Source organism: Pteropus vampyrus, unplaced genomic scaffold, assembly GCF_000151845.1.
Source record: "Pteropus vampyrus isolate Shadow unplaced genomic scaffold, Pvam_2.0 Scaffold91, whole genome shotgun sequence".
NCBI lineage: Eukaryota > Metazoa > Chordata > Mammalia > Chiroptera > Pteropodidae > Pteropus > Pteropus vampyrus.
In genome coordinates, this window is record NW_011888872.1 from 301,264 (window position 1) to 323,590 (window position 22,327).

The 22,327-nt window shown below is 32.1% G+C and overlaps 1 protein-coding gene and 1 pseudogene across 5 annotated transcripts in view; one reads left to right on the plus strand and one right to left on the minus strand.

The window, feature by feature from the left end:
- The window catches only part of KIAA1841 (KIAA1841 ortholog), a 49,852-nt gene continuing 27,525 nt past the window's right edge, over nucleotides 1–22,327 (minus strand). For 4 of the 5 annotated variants that reach the window (XM_023532848.1, XM_011363913.2, XM_011363911.2 and 1 more), the window contains 11 exons: nucleotides 20,774–20,926; nucleotides 14,590–14,735; nucleotides 13,727–13,826; nucleotides 12,778–12,810; nucleotides 11,816–11,915; nucleotides 5,072–5,163; nucleotides 3,999–4,027; nucleotides 3,847–3,920; nucleotides 3,314–3,402; nucleotides 1,461–1,552; nucleotides 1–590 (listed from right to left, as the gene is read on the minus strand). In XM_023532848.1, the coding sequence (XP_023388616.1) occupies nucleotides 554–590; nucleotides 1,461–1,552; nucleotides 3,314–3,402; nucleotides 3,847–3,920; nucleotides 3,999–4,027; nucleotides 5,072–5,163; nucleotides 11,816–11,915; nucleotides 12,778–12,810; nucleotides 13,727–13,826; nucleotides 14,590–14,735; nucleotides 20,774–20,926 (945 nt within the window). In that variant the 3' untranslated portion in view covers nucleotides 1–553. Of the gene's footprint in view, nucleotides 591–1,460; nucleotides 1,553–3,313; nucleotides 3,403–3,846; nucleotides 3,921–3,998; nucleotides 4,028–5,071; nucleotides 5,164–5,281; nucleotides 5,373–11,815; nucleotides 11,916–12,777; nucleotides 12,811–13,726; nucleotides 13,827–14,589; nucleotides 14,736–20,773; nucleotides 20,927–22,327 lie in introns of those variants that run through there. The other variant, XR_002781266.1, reaches the window with a different exon arrangement.
- Nucleotides 3,121–3,239, plus strand: LOC111742329 (annotated as a pseudogene).

Here is a 22,327-nt window from a genome sequence, read left to right on the forward strand (position 1 = left end):
TACCTCACCATGAAACTTTATTTAATGAAGTCTTGAGATCTGTCACTCCTTAATATTCACGCAAACTTAAAATTAGCATCATTGGGAGTTTCATCACACAAATTGCACTTCTCAATGCTATCCCAAGATTTACAGCCCAAAAGACACACTACAATCAGTGCACATGCACGGTACCACTACCAGCTGTGTTCCCCTAATTTTCTAAGATCTTAAAAATTCCTAGCTACTTGAGAGTTTAGGCCTCTTCTTTTTCAAATAAATAAATTAAGGATAACAAATATTAGGAGTCTTAACTATGCAAATGTGTAAATATTAATTTTCTACATAGCCTAGCATCACACTAAAGGAACATTAGATTTAAGAAGTTTCAATTTACAATAAGATTTCATAAGACCTAACTATATACTTCCCTTAGCATTATGATTTGTGTGGTTTGCAAGAATAATTAATAAATAACTTAAAACATTTAGAAGTCATCGTTCTGAAGATCTTCAAGAAGTGAGCAATTTCTGATGTCCAAAGGTGTGGCTTCTGTCTTTTTAGTTAAGGTGCTTTACGCAGGGCGCCCTGGACCCCAACGGCTTTTAGACCTAGATTTTTTAAACAGAAAAGAAGGTCAGAGGTGCTTCTAAAACAATAGAAAGTTACTGTTGCTTAGGTTATACTTGCTTGACGGTATCAAATTTAATGAAACTTCATGTAGCTCCATAATCCATTTTTAAAAACACTTGGAATCAGATGTATTTTGGAATTCAGATATTTTTTGATTTGGGGCGGATAATATGGTACATATATTGTACATTATAGATCTGGAGCAGTGCCTCATAATCAAACACATTAATGTTTCTTCAGTAACAAGTGAGATAAACAAAAACTATAAGTAGTATCATAGTAGCTCAGTTTAGGTTTGAGCTGACACAGACATATGAAAAAATCTTCTGAGTTTCTAAGCTTTCTGGATTTCAGAATTGCAGATATGGCATTTGGATCTATAGTAGTAAGGATAAAAATCTCAGAAACTCTTAACCTTTAAAAGAAAATTTGTGATATAAAATGACACAGGACCCACAAGTTAGGTTTTATGGAGAGAAATAAAATAAAACAAGGAATGAGAAAGACTTCAATGATTTATCTAAAGTAATATATAACCGATAAACAGGACAAAAAGTCTAATTCACAGTAGGACTATAGCTTGCATTTCTATCAGCAGTTGGGTCAGAACAGAGCCTAATTAATAAACAGAAAACTTTTAAAAAAACTGTACTTTCATTAAATTTTGTGCTTATGATCTTTTTAAGTCTTAACTTTTAAGTTGAAATCTGATTCTTATTGATGTCTTGATCTAATCCTTGAAACAAAACAAAACAAAACTCAAATTATGTGCTTCTAGTATATAATTGTCCCTAAAAAAGGATCACTTCAAAGTCAATGGTATTCTGAATTTGTTTATGCTTATTTACCTTGTGTTTTTCTCAGTGCTGCCTTGACGTGCACTCACTGGCACTGAGGCCTTAATTTGCGCTTCAAGCCTGGAATAAATACCTCCTGCAAACTGCAAGATAAAGGAGCAAATTCATTTATTTTTACAGAATCAATAACAGTTGTGCTTTATTAAAATGACATTTTGATTTTTAAAATTCAGGCTCTTTGACTTATAATTTACATGTATAATTTTACAAACATTAAAATTCACCCTTTTTAGTAAACATTTCTGAGTTTTGACAAATGCATACAATTGTGTAACCAATGTTACAATGGAGACAGAACAGTTCCATCACCCCAGGAAAATCCCCTTGTGCGTCTTTTTAAGTCAAATGATTTGACACTACCACTACTTGGTAACTGCTGATCTATTTTATGTCCTACAGTTTTGCATTTTCCAGAACATTACAGAACTAGAATCTTACAGTCTGTAGCCTTTTGAATCTGGCTTCTTTTACTTAGCATAATGTAGAAGAGACTTATTGATGTTGAAGCATGTATCAGTGATTTGTTCTTTTTAATATATACCACAGTTTTAATCATTTTCCAGGTGAAGGACATTTGGGTTGTTTCTAGTTTTTGATGATTTTGAATAAAGCCACTATAAACATGTATGAATTGATCTGTATGGTGAGTAAATATGTAATGTTATAAGAAACTGCCAAACTGTTTTTCCAAAGTGATCATTCCTTTTGCATCCCTACTTGCTATATATGAGTTCGAGTTGCTCCATATCCTTGCCAGTATGTTTAAAATTTTCTTTTTAGATATTCTAGTTGGTGTATAGTGATATATCATTGAAGTTTTAATTTACATTTCTCTAATGACTAATGATGTTGCATCTTTTCAGGTGCTTATTTGCCCCGTATCCTTCTTTCAAGAGGTGTATAGTTAATCTTTTGCCCATTTCTTTTTATTGAATTATTTTATTGAGTTTTAAGAGTTCTTGATATATTCTAGATACAAATCCTTTACCAGATAAGTATTTTATACATATTTTCTCCTAGTTTACAGCTTGTCTTTTCCTTCTATTAACAGTTTTTCAAAAAGAACAACTTTTAAATTTTGATGAATTTTTTTCTTTTATAAACCATGGTTTTGGTGTTGTAGCTAAGAAATATTTGCCTAGTCCAAGGTCATAAAGACTTTTTCTTATGTTCTGTTTTAGGAGTTTTATAGGGAACCAAATTTTTTTAAAAATTAGGGGCAAAAGTTATTATAGTTATATAATATCAATAGTAATAATACATGTTATGACTAATATGTAATTCTAGTAAAAGTACAGGTACTTCTAGTCATCATTTTCAGCAAGATAACATCTTATTTTAGAGATAACATCTAAGCATTGGCTTCAGGGTTGATCAAAATCAGCAACTTCCAGAAAGTTGCCCCCTGGATAGTTGGCATTTGGTCAGCTGCAGTTAATCTACTCTTGGTGTGTCATTACACTTTCAGTGATAATGTACTTTACTATGTGTGTTATCCATGGACCAGGGATAACTGGAGGTGGCAGAAAACTTTTACGTGAATAAACTGGTTAACTGGTACAGAATATAAAATATATACAAATATTTAAATTATTTTTTTAAAATTCTGCCTAAAACATCTTTACACTCCTCATGATAAAAATAAAGTAGGGTCTATGGCCATGCCACACTGAATGTGCCTGATCTCATCTGATCTTGGAAGTTAAGCAGGATTGGGCCTGGTTAGTACTTGGATGGAAAACCGCCTAGGAATACCAGGTGCTATAGGCATTAAAAATAAATAAGTAAGTAAAGTAGGAAAGTATATCTAAGCAAGCACAGTATACTAGGTACACAATCCTTACTTCTTTTGCTTCTTTTGACTTGACTCGGTCCAGATCACCCAATCTCATCTTTATTAGGTGCCCTGTAATTTCAGACATCCGTCGTTGATCTGAAGGTAAAAAATAATAAACCTTACTTTTTTATAAGAATGACTTATCACTTTTATTTCTTAAAAAGGATTGCAATCATCAAGAGTTTATGAAACTATCACGAAATATTATATTACAGGCACACACATCTATTTATCTTTGAAGAATTTTAGGCAACAAGTGGCAAAATGGCTCATACTACATGGAAAATCGTTCTGTGATTAAGATTATTGTAAATCGGCCTAAAACACATTCTGTCATCTTTGGAGTGAAAGTAGTGGGAAAAAGTCAGTGCATAAAACAATATGTTATCTAGTAATGAAGCTCTAATTGATGCCTAAGGGAATGTGCTAATTCTGGACCTTATTCCAGTTGAAACCTTTAAAGTGATTCGGCATGCTTCATAAAAGATTTTTATTATTATTTAGACCTAATTTGTACATTACCCAAATAATAAAACTTACCATCTTCTCTTTGTGCATCCTGGTTGAATCTCAAAGATCTTGTAGCATCCCATTTATTCTTCTGCATACTTACACTATTGAAAAAATTAAATGAAAGTCAGCACTGATGCTTTAAGAGTGGACATCTGATTGGGGTTAAGAGTAATACTCACACGAAAGGAGACACATCTCTAGTAGTTGACTGAAAAAAAGTTGACAACAGTAAGGCCCAGTTAGAACATATTTACTGCTTAGTGTTATAGTTAATAATAAAAAGAGTTTACATTTATGGAGTGCAAGATACTATACCAAGAGCATTACAAGTATTATTTCATTTAAGTCTTGGCAACAACCATGTGAGACAGGTGCTATTATTATCTCTATAATAACATAGGTTCAGAGAAGTTAAGAAACTTGTCTGAAGAGAAAGAAACCTAGAATTTGAACCCAGTTTTATTTGTCTGCCCTTGAAGTCCCACTTATGTAACCTTTTAGAATTTACCCATTTGTGTGTCTGTAGTACTTAACATGAAGGTAAATGTACAACCTGTTCAATGTAATTGTGTGAAACTTGTCTCAACCTCAGCCTTTCATATATTTTGGTTTCTCTTTCAGCCAACAGTGGTTATTACTGTCCTCTTATTCCTACCTTGCTTTTTACCCCTTCCTTTGAAATCACAGGAAAATAAGAATTATTTTCAAAGATCATAAAATATAATTTACTTTAAAAAATCTTAAAGTCTGTATTATTTAAAAGTATATTTACTTATTTTATAGTCTATTTATTTATCTTATTTTAAATTATGTATGCCATTTTTTGAATAAATAATATTGGTTCAAAATTCAAAAGGCATAACTAGCACATATAGTAAAAAGCCTGTTCTCATTCAGTTCCCTTCCTTAGAGGCAATCTTACCAATCTTACCAATTTCTTGTGTAGCTTTCCAGAGAGATTTCATGTATATACAATGAAATTCATACATATTCCTTCATCTATTCTACACAAATGGTAGCATAATATGCCACTATACACTATTCTGCACTTTTCTTTTTTCACCTGTCAATATATCTTAGAGATCTTTAAAATCAGTCTTTATAGAACTTCTTCATTCATTTTACACTGCTAGTATTCCATTGTGGTATTCGTTACTCTTTTTTTTTTTTTTCTTCAGATTTTTCCTGGCTACACTTGCTTGCTTATTTCTCAATATAAACTTTAGAATAGTAACAGATAATTTAGAGTTACCTTCTCCAATGCTTTTTCTTTCTTATGACCACAGGGTGAAGACATCTGTTTTTTTGGTGGTTTAGTGAACTTCTTTGGCTTCTCCTTTTTCCCTAATAACAGAAAATTAATGTTATGAACATAAATCCCATATATTTCTCCAATGTACTTGTTACTTCCAAACAATAAAAGCATTAAAAAAACATTGTTTTTTTAAAACTAATAAATTACCTCTGAATAAAAAGTAAATATGTGAGGAAGTCAAACTGAAAGTGCTTAACAGGGGTTCATTTTAATTACTTTTCTTCTATTTGGCATAAACCTTTGGGGGAAAAAATGAGGACAATGAAATCAAAGTTCCAGTGAAATTAAATATAGAAAAATGTTAAGGAAAACTATACATATTTATTTCTCTGAATTTACTTTGAAAGTGAAGTCATCTCCTAATTCTAAAATTTTCATGTAAAAAATAACTATAACCGAGAAAAACACAATTTGAGAATTAGAGAAGAACTCAAAAAATCTTTAAAATGTTTTTTGCTCAGGCAGGAGATGGGGCTATGAAGGTAAAAATGGAGGTAGGAGAGAAATGATATTGGGAAGGAGATTTGAAACAAACTTATCCTGGACTTGGGCATTCTTGCAGTCAGTATTCTGAACTTCTGTCTGGCTGACAGTTTAGTAGAAAAAGGAAAGGGGCAGAAAAGAAAAAGAGAAAGAAGCATTTTTCTAAAAACAATGTTTAAAGATAAGGATACTATACAGTGGATCACTATTTCTCAAACATCAATTATGACAGTGTAAAGAGGTTACACAATTCCTTCCAAAGAAAACTATGATGAAAACAGAACAAAGATATTATAAACAACCATTTCCAGGCACTGGCAAATAATTAAAGGCAGGTAGAAACTGAATGTTTACTTTTGAAAGATGCAGGAGGTAAAAACTTTATGGCCTTCTTGCCTGAGGGCACTTCTCAACCTCCCAGCTCAGGGAAGAAAATTGCAACTATATGAGCACTAGAGAAAAGATGATAGAGTTCAAAGAAACAGATAAGCTGGAAATTTAAAGGAGAAATTTAAAGGAGAAATTTAGACCTGAGATCTAAAATGTGAATATAAACTCTGCCCAAATTCCTACCTAAGTGTTAAACTATATAAGTGTATGGAAGACCCTAGGAAGTTCAGCTAAAAAGGCAAGCAGAAACTAGGGTGGGGTATCAACTCTTGCAAGACAGAACTGCTCTTGGTAAGATGTGGGAGTTTCTTGTACATTTGACTGAATGGTTTCCCCAAACTACATACAGCTTGAGCTTCTGACAGCTGAAGCCTTAGTGAAGGTCAGACGTGGGACTGGAGAAACAACTAGAAATCTAAAGGAAACCCATAAAGCAAGGGAACCACTAAGCGAGTAAGTCCCCAATCTGAATATAAATTCTGTCTGAATCCTTGGCTGACTACTGAACTGCATAGGTGGGTATGATCCTTGGGTAGCAGGCTAAAGCAGCAGCAGTTGACAGCTGAAAAAAAACAAAAAACAAAAACAAAACAAACAAAAATCAACAAACCTGTGCAGAGACACCATCCACTGCATCCTATGGGGAAGACAGACTTTGCAGTTTGGGTCAGGCAAGTTAAATGTCTACTAGAACAAAAAAACCGATAATCCTCACAAAAACAAAACAGATTTCAGAGTTGCACAGAGATAATCTACAATGTCCATTTTTCACCTAAAAGTTAGGAGGTAAAGAAACTTAAAAGTACAACCCACTCAGAAAAAGAAACATTCAACAGAAACGAATTCTGTGAGAGCCTGCATGTTGGATTTAGCAGATAATGACTTCAAAGCAACTATTATAAATATATTCAAAGGAAAAATGATATTATTGAGTAAACACATGGAGAATCACAACAAATAAATAGAAACTATAAGGAAACTCCAGCTGAAAAACACATTAAATATAAATGAAATAAATACTCCAATCAAAAGACAGAGATTGTCAAACTGGATAAAAAAGCAATTTCCAACAATATGCTATCTGCAAGACATACACTCTAAATTGAGAAACACAAAAAGGATGAATAAAATAAAAGAATAAAAAAAGATATGTCATCTAAACTTTAAACAAAAGAAGTTTAGAGTGATTATATTAATACTGAACACGAGAAATCAAGACAAGCAGTTCTACTATAGATGAAGAGGAATACATCATACTGATGAGTCAATACACTATAAATGTATATGTGCCTAATGACAAAGCTCTAACATACACGAGTAAAAACAGACTTGAAAGAAAAAAATATATAAATTAACAATTATAGCTGGAAATTTCAACACCACTCTATTAATTGATAGAACAAGTGAAAATGAGCATGATTATAGAAGACTTATACCAGTCAGTCAAACCAACTTGACTTGACATTTATAGACTACTCCACCAATAACAGCAGAATTTACATTCTTTTCATGCATATCTGGAACAATTCTCAATATAATTTAGAGGATGAAACCACAAAGCGTATGTTCTCTTACTATAATGGAATTAAATTAGAAAGCTATAACTGAAAAGTATCCAGAAAATCTGAAAATATTCGGAAATTAACAATGTACTACTATACAACATATGGGTCAAAGAAAAATCATAAGAGAAATTAGAAAATATTCTGTATTTAATATATATGAAACAAGATATATCAAAGTCTATGGGAAACACTTAAAGCAGTGCTTAGTGTGAATCTTACAGCTTTAAATGCTTATATTAGAAAAGTAAAACAATGATTTCAGTTTCCACTATAAGAAGCTAAAAAAAGAGGAAATTAAGATGAAATTAATTACAAAGAAGGAAATACTAAATATAAGAGTGAACAAATCAATGAAATATAAATTAGATAAGCTATAGAGAAAATCAATGATATTTTAAAAAGCTGGTTCTTTGAAAAGATCAATAAAACTAATAAACCTCTAGCTAAACTGATCAAGAAAAAAAGGGGATAAAACACAAATTACCAATATCAGGAATGAAACAGGGACATCACTATAGATCTTTCAGACAAAAGATAATAAAAATAAAAATTTATGCCAATAAATTTGACACTTGGATTAAATGGACAAATTCCTTTGAAAGACAGAAATTATCAAAAACAGATTCAAGAAGAGAAAACTTGAATAGCACTATATTAATTAAAGACACTGAATTCATATTTAAAAACCTTCCTATAAAGAAAATTCCAGGCCCAGATGACTTCACTGCTGATTTTTATCATATATTTAAGGGAGAAATAATACCACACAAATTCTTTCAGAAAAGAGAATGAAGGGAATACTTTCCAGCTCATTTTATGAGGTCGGTATTACTCTGATACCAAAGCTTGAAGAAAATATCATTTAAAAAGCTACAAATATCCTTCATGAACACAAACAAAAAATCTGTAACACAATATGAACAAGTCAAATACAGTAATATATAAAAAGAAAAATACCTCATGACCAAGTGGAGTTTACCCCCAGAAGATGGGTATAACGCTTTCAAAAAATCAATGTAATATATCATATTGATATAAAAAAGGAGAAAAACTATAGATCAATAAGCGGAGAAAAAGCATTTGACAAAACTCAACATCCATTTACTATAATAACTCAGCAAACTAGAAATAGAAAGAAAACTCCTCAACCTGAGAAAAGGCATTCATGAAAAACCAACAATAAACATTACATACTTAATGATTAAAGATTGAATGCTTTCCTCCTAAGACAGGGGAGAAGACAACGATGTCTTCTATTTAACATCAGGTCCTAACCAGTGCAAAAAGACAAGATAAAGAAATAAAAGGCATACATATTAGAAAGTGAAGAAAAATTAAGTGAATTTATTAGCAAGGTTATAGGTCACATGGTCAATATACAAAGATCAATTGTATTTCAATATTATCATCAATAAACAATTGGAAAAATTTAAAAATCTACTTCCATTTATAACAGCACTAAAAATACTTAAGAATAAATTTAACAAAAGATGTTCCACATCTGCATACTGAACTACAAAACACTGTTGAGAAACATTAAAGATGACTTAAATAAATGGAGAGATATTTCATGTTCATGGATTGGAAGACTTGCCATTGGGGAAAAAAAATGCAATTCTCACAAATTGATGATATATATAGGTTCAACACAATCCCAATAAAAATCCCAGCAGTATTTTTGTAGAACTACCCACTCATTCTAAACTGTATAGGAAATGCAAATCACCTAGAAATATCAAAATAATCTAAAACAAAAGAACATTTTTGGAGGATTCACAGCACCAGATTTCAAGTCTCACTAAAAACTACAAAAATTAAGACAGTGTGGTATTGATATACTGATGTATAGACAGACATAAGATACAATGGAAGAGAATAGGGTTCAGAAATAGATCCATATGTAATGGTCAACTGAGTTTTTTGACGAAGGTGTCAAAGTAACCTAATGGGGAAAGAACAGTCTTATGACAAATGATTCTGGAACAACTGGCTATGCCTATGGTATTTAAATTAAAAAAAAAAAAAAAAGAAGTTGGAAGCTTGATGCAGCTCAAAATAATACAACTTCTAGAAGAAAACATAGAAGAAAATCTTTGCGACCTTGGAATAGGTAAAAATTCCTTAGCTATTAAAGCATGAAACATAAAAGGAAAGCTAAAAAACTAGAATTTACAAAATTAAAAATTTTTGCTCTTCAAAAGACACCATTAATGTAATTAAAAGGCAAGACCATGATTAGAGGAAAAAAGCTGCAAAAAATATGGACTTAAGAACTCTTACAATTTATTAGTAAGGCAAACAATCCAATTAAAAAATAGGCAAAAGATTTAAGCAGATACTTCACAAAAAAGATAAACAGTCAATAAGCACATAAAATATGCTTAGAACTAAAATGGTTAAAGTTAAAAAAAACCACAACACTAATACCAAGTATTGGTACAAATGTATAGCAACTGGAACTCTCATACATTGCTGCTGGGGTGCAAAATGGCACATTCACTTTGGCAGTTTCTTATAAAGTTAAACATACACTTACCATATAACCCAGAAAGTCCACTCCTAGGCATCTAGCTACCCAAGAAAAATCAAAACAGACGGCCACACAGACTTGTATGCAAATATTCACAGCAGCATTATTCAAAATAGCCAAGAACTGGATGGAAATAACCCAAATGTCCATGAAATGGTGAATGGATAAGCAAATTACGGTATATTCATACAATGGAATATTACCTTACAATAAAAAGGAACAAACTACTGATATACACAATATGGATGAGTCTCAAAAACATCATATTAAGTGAAAGAAGCAAGACACAAAACACTGCTCATGATTTCATTTATATGAGATGAGAAAAGGTGATAAGCAGATTAGTAGTTGCTTGGAGGTGGGAGTGGGGAAAGGGAACTGAATGTAAAGGCGCAAGAGGTAACGTTTTAGAGTGATGTTCTAGGTCTTGATTTTGGTAGTGGTTACACAACTCTATGCCAAAATTCATCAATGTGTACACTCAAAAATGAGAGAATTTTATTACATGTAAATTATACCTCAGACAACTGTGAAAAAACTCATATAACATAGTAACAGTTTCTTGACTAATCAGGATTGAAAAATAATTGATAGAGGACTAAGTTTTTCACTTGGAGATTCAACATGTAAAGAAAAATTATATAAAACTTGGAAATAAGCCAAAGGGAGGATTGCATGTCCTTTCAGTGGCATACCAGAGGACTGTTTAACATGCCCACCCAAGAATTATTTAAGTCTCTAAGAGAATGTCTTTGTTTGACTTTCCCATCTACTATTGATTAAAGGCCCAGATGCTGTGAAGTTTCAAGCTAACTTGCAGATTTTTGTGTCTAATAGAAATGCAAATGATTTGTCTAGTAGAAAAGATAACCCCACAGGTTATAGGTTTATTGCTTTGTGGGACATTAGTTTTGTATCTAACTTGCAATATTTTTTTTAATACTCTTTTTTTTCATATGCCAATAAATACCTAAACCTTCAAATGCTTTTTGAACAAATTTTCTCTGCTATTTCTCTAAGGAGTTGAAAAATTTTGACACAAGTTCATTCTATAGTCATATAAAATCATGTTTTTAAAAATTTTTGTGAACTAAATTTTTTCATTAAATTTATTGGGGTGACATTGGTTAACAAAATCACGTAAGTTTATTACAATGTGTACAATTCAATAATACATCATTTTGCATTATATTGCATTGTGTTCACCACCCCAAATTAAATTTCCTTCTGTCACCATATATTTGACCCCCTTTACCCCTCTCTACCCTCTCTCCTCCCCCTTTCCCTCTGATAACCACTAAACTCTTGTCTGTGCCTATGAGATTTTGTTTGTCTTGTTCGTTTGTTGCTTTCAGTAATTTTTTTTAAGTCATACTCTGATGACAGTCAATGTTTCATTTGAGTGTCACTTCAAATCATCTCAGGTACACTGATGTCAGTCATACATTTTGAGAAACCTATTAGGTTACACTTGAAATGAAAACTGGTGAGGATTATTTCTCAGTATGCTGCACTTTCTATATAACTTTATAAGTATTCTGTGTTAGTGCCAGGGTTAGGGAATCTTGATGGAGCTTCCTTAATTTATTTTTTTCCTATGTTGTAACCTATCATGTAGACTTATAATGCCAATTCCTCATCTCTTGCATTAAAGCCTTTAGAATGCAACCCTTTCATAAAAGTGAGATGATTTTAACTTAGAAATTAATGTACTTTGTTTCTTGGATACTTCTTCTTCATCTCCAACTTCATCTTCAGTGACCTCAGACCCAGTGGTATATTCTTCTTCTTCTGAAAATAATGACTGTTGTTTCTGAATTTAAAGAAACAAAACACACCCTATTAAAAATGTTGTACTGTCATATCTTGAGTGCATTTTTTTTCAAACACAGTTATCTAAATTTATTTTGGATGAATGAGCCAAACAAGAGCTGATAAAATAACCACTGCCTAGCACAACATTCAGGAAACAGATAAGAATTTCTACATTTAGGACAGGATCATATTATATATAATTTTTTAAATATTTTTATTTATTTCCTTTGCAGATTCTAGCAGACTGATGGGCACCTAATAGGTACTTGGTATTTGTTGAATTGCACCTCTATTACCCGACTGAATGTATGTTCCTTGATATTAAGATTAAATTAAAATATAATAATTGCCAACATTAAAGAAGTCTCATAAGCAAGCACTTGTGCACATTCTCTGGGTCAACATGGCCCTGTGTTTATTAAACATATCTACATCAATTTCTAACATCTACCCACCCTACTGTTTGTCATCCCTGATTCAAATTCTAACTCCATTTTTGAGAATACTGATGGCAGAAAGCATAGTAATGGCAAACGGGTAAAAAAAAAAAAAATCAACCAATCAAACAACCAAATAATTGGAACTTAATACATTTGTTGCTTTGTTCAATGTCCTAAATGTGACTCAAAAGTGACTTTTAAAAAGTCACTTAAGGAGACTTATGCAGTCAGATAATAGAGCATGTGTCTGTTTTAAACAATAACAATTTTTAGTAAGTATAAAATTGTAGATACTGAAAATGATGATATGCATTTAACTAAAATCTATAAAATAAGATGCTAATAAAGATTCTATTAAACTAAACTTTAATTTAAGAAGAAAGAGATCCATGGAAGTGGAATATATAGTTGTTCACTTACCAGTTGCAAAGTCCAGTTTTTCAGTGACGAGAACTGAAAAAAAAAAAAAAAAAAAAGAGAGAGAGAGAGGGAGATTAATAAATCTGCATCTACCCAGAGAGCAGCTCCTTACTTTCATATGGATACTATAGAAGAGTTGCAAAAGTTACAAGTATAGTTCCCTTCTAGATTGAAACATAACTTTAAACTCAGGCTAAAAATGATATATTATAATCTTTAAATCCTGTCTAGTGAAGTTGCATATGTTTATCTAAAAAATAAAAATTTAGAAAAGTGTCATTTCTAAAGGACAAGTAAATCACTTAGAGATAACATAATTTTACTGTTTGAAGTATTTCAATCACTTTTTAATGCTTTTTCTTATAAGTGAAGGAACCAGATTTTACATGAATAGTGAAGAAATCTAATTAGCTATTTTTGCATATAATTCATAAATAAATGTTAATGATTGAACTCTTACAGCATTTGGAGTTTATAATGCATTTTACATGGAATACTTCACTTTCTCAAGTAAATGCTACCTCAACCAACGCAAAGGCAGGAATTTCACAGGCAAACTGTTAGCAACAAGAATCAAAGAAATCAAAGCTTTCTAGTCACCTTAAAAACATTTCAATTTTGAAACCTTGGGAAAAACTAAATGCATTCCTGATTATAATTATTTTCAAAAGAATGTCATACTGAAAAATGTTATAGCACCTTCAAGACCATGTTATAATTTTTCCCCAAATTTAAGTCAGTTATTAATTCTTTGAGGGCAAAGAACATGTCCTATTACCCTTATAGTCCTATTAACTCAGCATAATACCTTACGATTAGTTAGTAAATGCTTATTAACTAGAAATTTTAATTTCAATTTAAACCATTTAGGTTTCTATCAAAGATTAAATGTCACTAATTTTTAGTCATTAATTTTTTATATAAAGAATACATGAAAGAAACTACTCACAGCATTGAGCTCCCCACTTTTGGGGCCCCATGGTGTATTTGGCTCCAGTAAAACATCACAGTCTAGACCCTTCTCATCGCAGGGACCAACCCCAGAATCACTTGAAAGAAAAACATTTTATGGAGAAGTGCTCAATTTCTTAAGAACTTAAATGCAAATGATATCTTTTTATTGCAAATGTTTTATAAGTCGCTCTTTAGGAAAATAGTTCTTGAGTACAAGGTATGCCACTTCAACATTTACATTTTTTAATTCATGTAGTGATTCTCTTAGAAGTCACTCCATGTAGGGGGACCATCATTGCACTCAAGACATCATACTTGTTGAATGGTAAATGGACTTCTATAATGGGTTCTGCTTTGAGAAAAGCCTTTATTAAAGGATCCTCCTACCTCCACCATGACAGCTTGCTGCAACTGCAAAATGATGGAAGTGACTGCAGAAATTATTGAATACAAGGAGTTCAAATTTATGCAAAGATGACCTCAACCATCAACTATTTTTCTAGTTGCGTCCATCAAGCATTTAAGGTGGGCTTAAGTAACTCGGGAAAAGAAAAAATACACCTCAAAAACTAGATCGTGGGTCTCTACCTTTCAATCATGAAGGAATCCCTTTATTAGTTTTTCTCCCACTGGATCTCCAATACTTTGAAGTGCTTTTCCTATCAAATAAACACCTGCTTGCTCTTAATGTAAGCTAACATATAATTTCAGTGAAGCTTTCTGAAATAATGTAAACTATTTGAGGACTGACATTAGTAATTGGGGAAACACTAGGGGAGAGAGGATTCTGAGATGGAAATCACTGAATAAAGCTGCAGTATAGCATCTTCCCCGCCACCTCCCCTCCCACCGCCTCACCAAACTGTGTCTTTAGAAAAAGGCACAACAATGACATCTTTGTGTTTATGCAGATCATCCAGTATTCTAGCAGCTGAAGAGGACAATAAATCTCCACCTTCACCCAGATCACGAAGGACAACCATGTGGTCCCTCACTTTACAACCCTGTTGTATAAGAGACACTAAATTAGAGAGGTTGATACATTATATAGAAATATTCTTTTAAAAATGACAGGATGTCTTTGTTTTTCTTTGCTCAGCCATATCATCAATGTTTCAATTGTATCACAACTTTTACTCAAGAAAAAAAAAACTCATTCAGAAAAGTGCATGAAAAGAATGTATATCTTAAAAAATATCCAAGAATATCCATATAACCACCATCCACATTAAGAAGTAGAATATTTCCAACACTCCAGGAGTCCCCACAGGCCCATAACTGCCTCCCAAAAGATAACCTCTATCCTGACTTTTATGGCATTTACTTCTTTGCTTTTACTCTTTTATCACTTAAGGATGCATCCCTAAATACTATAGTTTAGTTCTGCCTCACTCAGTTTTTTTCAACATTGTTTCTATGATTCAGCCATGTTGTTGTATGTAACTAACATTGCTTTAATGTATAGTATTCTATTGTATGAATATATACAATTTGTTTATTCTACAGTTGATGGAAGGGTTATTTCCAGTTTGGAGTTATTACAAATAATACTATTATGAATATTCTTTTACATGTTTCCTGGAGCACAAGTGCTTGTGTGTACCAAAATAAATTACTCTATATCCTCACTAACACTTGGTAAGACATTTTTAATTTTAGTCATTCTAATGAGTGTGCAGTGGTATCTCATTGTGGTTTTAATTTGCATTTTTCCAATTACAAATGAGGTTGAGCTCCTTTTCATGTTCACTGGACAACAAGAAGTTCCCATTCTTTTTCTTAATATGATCCTTTTATGGATGTGTTGCTAATATATGGTCCCACCCGTGAGTTTGTCTCTTCAGTTTGTTTATTTAATGTAGTTGATGTACTTTAATTTAAAATCTCTTCCTTTATGGTATTACTTTTTAATAGCTTTATTAGTTTTCCTTTCACATATAGGTCTTTTTTGTGTGAATAGTTTGGGCTGGAACCTAATTTCATTTCTTTTCCATATAGATATCCCAATGTCACAGTACCTCTTATTGGAAAGTCAATCTTTTGCCCACTGCTCTGTAATGCCACATATATCACAGTCAAGTATCCAAGTGGCTGAGTACTCTATTTTTTCTATTGATCCATCCACCTACTCTTTACCAGTATCGCCCTGTCTTAATTATCAAAGCTTTATAATAAATCTTGATATTGGAAAGAGCAAATACTTCTACCTTTGTTTTCTTTGAGAGAATCTTAGCTATTCTTGGCCCTCTGCATTTCCATATATATTTCAGAATCAGCAAAGTTCCCCCTAAAAAACCATCAGGATTTTCACTGAGACTGCAGTGATCTATACAGATCAGTTTAGGGAACATTTATATATACACAATGTTGAGTCTTCTAATCTACGAACATGGTACAATAACTCATTTTTTAGTTTTCTTTATTTTCTCTCAAAAACGTTATATGTTTTCTATATAGAGTCTTCCACATATTTTGTCAGATTTATTCTTAACTATCTGATATTTTTAAGGCTACTGTGCTTTCTTTTTTCAAATTTCATTTTCTAACATCATCAATTTATAAAAGTATAATTGATTTTTGTACATAATATTTAATAGATTAATCTTAAATTCTTATTAATTTAAATAATTTATCTGTAGATTCATCAGGGTTTCCTATGTTCACAAAATCATCTGCAAATTATGACAGTTCCTTTTCAGTCCTTACACCTTTTTCTTTTTATTTCATTAATATATTGTCCAGGACCTCCAGTTCAATTAGAATAGAAGTGTATTGACAATGGGCATCTTTATCACATTCTCAATTTCAAAAGAAAAGCTTTCTACATTTTGCTATTGTGATATTTGTTGCAAGTTTTATATTATCTATCCTTTACTGAATTACGTCATTTTCCTTTTATTTCTAAATTTGGTAAGAATTGTTTATTTTTGATTTTTATAATCATTCCATTCACGCAAATTAATTAGAAGTTACACATTCTTCAATCCTTTTAATAGTTATCCTAGAATTTGTAAGATGTATCCTTGACTTACCAAAGTCTAATTTGTTAATATCCTCCCTCTCAAAGACCTTAAAGAACTCTATTTCACTACTCTTCCAAATTAAAGGCTATTGTTGTGAGTTTTAAAAATATATATTAAAATGTATAGTATATATTAATTACATATTTTAAATTGTCTATATTATTAATGTAATTATATATTTATTACAAACACATACACGCATACCTGTGTGCACACATACACATCTACAAAGCATTACCATCATTATTTTATACAGTTAATGTTCATTTAGATTTCGCAATATATTAATTTCATTTTTTGGCCTTCACTCCTTCCAATATCTTAAGAACATCTGTAGTGTTTCCTTTAAAGCAGTTTGCTGATTGCAAATTCCTTCAGTTTTTCTTTGCCTAAAAATATCTTTATTTTGTTTTCATTCTTAAAGGATATTTAAAGAAGGCAGAGATTTCCAGATTGTTAACTATTTCTTTTGGCACACTGAAGATCCAGTTTCCATTGCTATTGCTAAGATGTGAACTCTAATTACTGATGTTTTGAAGAGATTCTGTACTTTTTCTCTCTGGCTGCTTTAAAATGCTCTCTTTACTTTTTTGTTTTCTGCAGTTTCACTATGGTAAGTAAAGGTATGGATTTATTATCTTATTGGGAGTTACTGGAATTTTACATTTATAAATTAATATCTTTCAATAATTCTGAAATATCTCAGCCATTATCTCTTCAAATTTTGTCTCTGATCCAATCTCTTACTCTTCTATTGGGAACCTCATCGGAAAGTTGGACGTTACAGAAAAAGACAAAAACTGTATGAGTTCACTATATGAGGTACCTAGAGTAGTCAAATATGTAGAGTCAGAAAGCAGAATGGTAGTTACCAGGGGCTGACAAGAGTTGGGAGTGGGGAACTGATGATCAGTATAGTTTTAGTTCTGTAAGAAGAAAGAGTTCTGGACACTGGTTGCACAACAATGTGAATATATTTAACACTACTGAACTGTACATTTAAAAAAATGGTTAAGATGGCAAATTTTATGTTTACATTTAAAAAAACAGTTACAGAGTCAGAGAAAAATAAATTTTCTAAAATATTTAAATCATGTTAGAAGATAATGACTAAATAAAAAACACAGTAACAAGAAAAAAGTTAGGCATACACTCTCTAGGTCTCTTTTATATTTCTCATCATTGTGTCTGTGCTTCACTTTGGATCGTTTCTTCTGACTTTTATCTTTCAATTCACTAATTTTTCAGCTATATGTAATCTGGTGTTAAGTTTGCCACTGAGCTTAAAATTTTGTATTATTACATTTTTAAGTTCTAGCATTTCTATTTGTTTTCATTTAAACCATCTCTGTTACTTTTCTTAGTATATAATTCCCTGCCAAAAATTCCAAGCTTGTCTTCTATTAACTTAAATTGTCTGTGTCAATAGTCTGTGTCAATAATTCTGTGGTTTGTTTTTGTTGTCAAAGTTCTTTTGTTCCCATTCTTGGTAACTTATTTTCATCTATGCCAGATTATCTTTGTGTGCTGAATAATTTAGAAATAATTTGAGGTGTAGAATAATTTAGAAATAATTTGAGGTGTAGAATAATGTTACTGTTGGCAATCCAGGATTACCTTAATCCAAGTTCAGGGCTTGAAATTTCCTAGGCCACCCAAATAAATCAAAGCCAGGCTGTTATCCAGGCAAGGGATGGTTTATTTCTGATTTGCTCCTTTTTCTGTTGGGATCCCAACTCAAAGCACAAAGGAAGGGATGTTACTTATTAATGTCCCCATTCTTGATAGACCTTAAACCCTGACTATTATTCCCAGAAATCCTGATAGAGGACCAAAAAGCTCAGCTCAACCTCTCAGTCACTTCTTTCAGACTGGTAATTGTCTCTAGGATAAAAAAGGTCCTGAGTGCCAGCTCACTTCTTTGGGTTCCCATAATCTCCTGTATCCTAACACTAATTCCCCATTAACTTGTTGATGCTTTTAATATAAACTTTATATTTCATCCACCATTTTTTAGTTGCCTTTTGGTGGGAAGATTGGTCTGAATTACTTAGCCATTACAGGAACTATAAATCACCATTGAGCTATCCAGATTTCTCTTAGCCCAAGACATCACTTTCATCAACATACATGTCACATACAACACTTATCACACAGTTTAATTACAATTTATTCCTGAATCCTCTCACAATAAGTGGAATATTAGTAATTAATACAATAAGTAAGTAGACATAATAAGCCAAAAAGTTACAACTTTTAACTTTACCTTCTACTTATATAAAACACGAAAGGCATTAGCTTGAAATAACTTATCATTCAATAGTAAAACACAATTTTACTAATATCTAAAACCGCCCTGCTCTTCTCTCATATTATAATAGAGAAGCTGCCCATTCTCCTATCTAAACAAATACTTTCATTTGTGCTTACGAGTCCATCCTCCTCTGCCTCCTCATAAACTTTATACTATTAACCTCTCCTCAACTAGATCCTTTCACTGACTTGTTTTAAAAGGCTTCTCCTCTCAAAAATTAAAAAAAAAATAGAAATGATAAACGAATACCTATAACCTAATTACTGATACAACTCCTCCCTTTCTCAAATTTTTCATAAGAGTTGTTATTCACATTGCCTCAGCCCATACCAATCTGATCTGGATCTAGCGCTCCATCAAAAGTTCTTCACATCTATGAATTCCAGGTCATCAAAGCCAAAGGATACACTTGTTTCATTGTTTTATTTGACCTCTTACCAATATCTGACATCATGGATCACTCTCTCTTTAAACACTACTCCCTTAACTTTCATGACAATGTTCTTGGTTTCCTTCCTATTATTCTGGTTGCTCCTTATTATTCTCCTTGGCAGGCTCATACTTCCTTATCCAGCCATTAAATGCTGGAGTTTCTCTAGGTTCTATTGTAGGCCCTCTGCTCTTATGTTCATCTATATCTAGTGGCTTGAATTATCACTTACTTGCAAGAAGACTTACAAATTATTATTCCTAGTCTAGCTTATTCTCTGAGCACTCAAGCCTATATATTTAATACTCTTTGCCTAGTTACCTCATAAAGCACCTCAAACTCAAAATGTCCAAAACAGAACTTCTCTCCAAACCTAATTCCCTTCTGTTTCATCCTCAGTGAATAGTATCACCATCTATCAAGTAGCGAAAGTAGGAAATGAGTCATGCTAATTATTGAATCCATCCATTTCTCTTCATCTCTACTACCCTAGTCCAAGCTACCATCTCCTTTCTCTAAGACTACTGTAATAACTTCCTCATGAACCTGACTCTACCGACTCCCCCAAGCCATTCTCCACACTGCAACCAATATTTTCAAAAACTGAAATAAAGAAAAAACTCAAACATGGCCTAAAAGGTCCTGCTCCTACATGGCCTGACATCTACTTACCTCTCCAGTCTTGTCTTGAACTATGCCTGTTTTTTATAACAGGGCTCTTTCTCTTCTCACCTCACATACTCCTTCCCACACTCAGATCTCAAGCTAATGCCAACTCCTTAAGGAGGCTTTCCTTGACTTCAAAGCCCAAGTCTGACCAGCCTATTGCAGACATTTATGGCCCTGCATACTTTTTCAAACATTTCTTTGCATTCTTTTTTTTCCATCTTGATATTACTGCCTGAACTGTAAGCTCCATGAAGGCAGAAACTATTTAATTTTATACAATACTCTCTGGATTGCACAGCTATAATACAATTTTGGTGCTTTACAAATATTTGTTATATGGATGATGATGATAAAGAGCTTTCATCACTCATAAAATTTAATTACAAAACATTTTCAAAAGTGTTAGTGTCAAGAACTCTAATGTATTGCAATATTCACATATTACCCCAAGATATATGTGCAAGGATATTTACTGCAACACTATAATACCAGCAATCCTACATGAATGTATTACCTTTAGACTTTAAAAACAATAAAAAGGAAAAGATTTAAATAAAAAGTATTAGTGAGAACTGTAACTACAAAAGGGCAACATTCAATATTTACCTTTGTAAGCTGAGTAGGATCAAACCGAAGAACCTTTTGGTTACAGCAGGGGAAAATTCCAGTGCCCACAGTATTCAGTGAACTTGCAGCAGGAGGATAAACCACTGCTTCTGAGTGATATTGACAATGTGAAAATTCTATACAGAGAAAAGCCTGAATAAAAGAAATATATAAAATCAATTATTATTCCCATAATGCAATTAAACATCTTAAAAATACTTTACTGAAGACCACATGTTGTATGTTTCATTTATATAAAATGTACAGAAAAGGCAAATCTCTAGAGACAGAAAGTAGATTTCTGGTTGCCTACGGTGGGAAGTGAAACTGGGGAATGGCAGCAAATGAACACAAGGTATCTTTCTGGGGTGATGGAGATGTACTAAAATTGGATGGTGGTGATGGTTGTGCAACTCTGTAATACAATTTACTAAAAATCAGTGAATTTTACACTAAAATAAATGAATTTTATGGCAGGTAATTATAACCTAATAAAGCTATTAAAAAGCAAAAACAAAAACACTATACTCAAAATTCAGATGAATTAAATTGATCTTGATGTATATCTAATTTTATAATTGGCTAATCACATAAAAAGTTTTCCAATGAAAAAATGAAATAAAACTGTGCCTAACTTGATTATTCTTTAAATTTATCAAGATTTAATTATAAAATAAATAGTAATGTTCAGATAGGTTTATGAGTTGGTAAACTAATTTTAAAAATAATGAAATTAATAACTTTAAGCACTGATCTTGAACACAAAAGCAAAAAGGGAGTCTATAATTCAGATTTCTTAGTTGTTAGTTCCAATTGTGATTTTCAAATGGTTTTTAATTAAAAATTTTTGAGTCTGATAAAAGCTATAGGGTGCAAACTCATACACAAAGTATTTTGCATACAAACTATTTTGAGTTTATAAACTTTCCATAATAAATGTTAAATATTATAAGTCAAACCAATATTCAATTTGCTATAAAGAAGAGGAAAAAAAATCCCTCAAATTTTCTGCATTCTGACCTGCTAAACAAGTCAGGTTTTAGAAGCCTGATATCCTTGATTATAAGTGATACTCCATTGTGGGAAAGACCACTACATACCAATTAAGTTTAAAAAAAAAAAAAACCCCCAAAACTTGACAATATCAAGTACTATTGAAGATGTGGAGCAACTAGAGCTCTCATACATAGCTGGGAGGAATGCAAGTTCGGGGACTTTAGAACACGGTTAGGCTTACATTTACCATACAATCCAATAATCCTACTTCTAGGCTATTACCTAAGAGAAATAAAATCTTAGAGTCACATGAAAGCCTGTATGGCTTTATAGTTGCTTTCTTCATAATGGCCCCAAACTAGAAACACCTACAAAATCCTTCACTGATGAGTCAGGATAAACATACTGATACATTCATACAGTGGAGTACTACTTAGCACTAAAGAGGAACAAACTGACAGATACAACGACATGGATAAATTTCAAGTCCATTTTGCTAAGCAAGAGAAGCTAGATGTGAAAAATGAAATATGGTATAATTTTATTTGTATGACATTC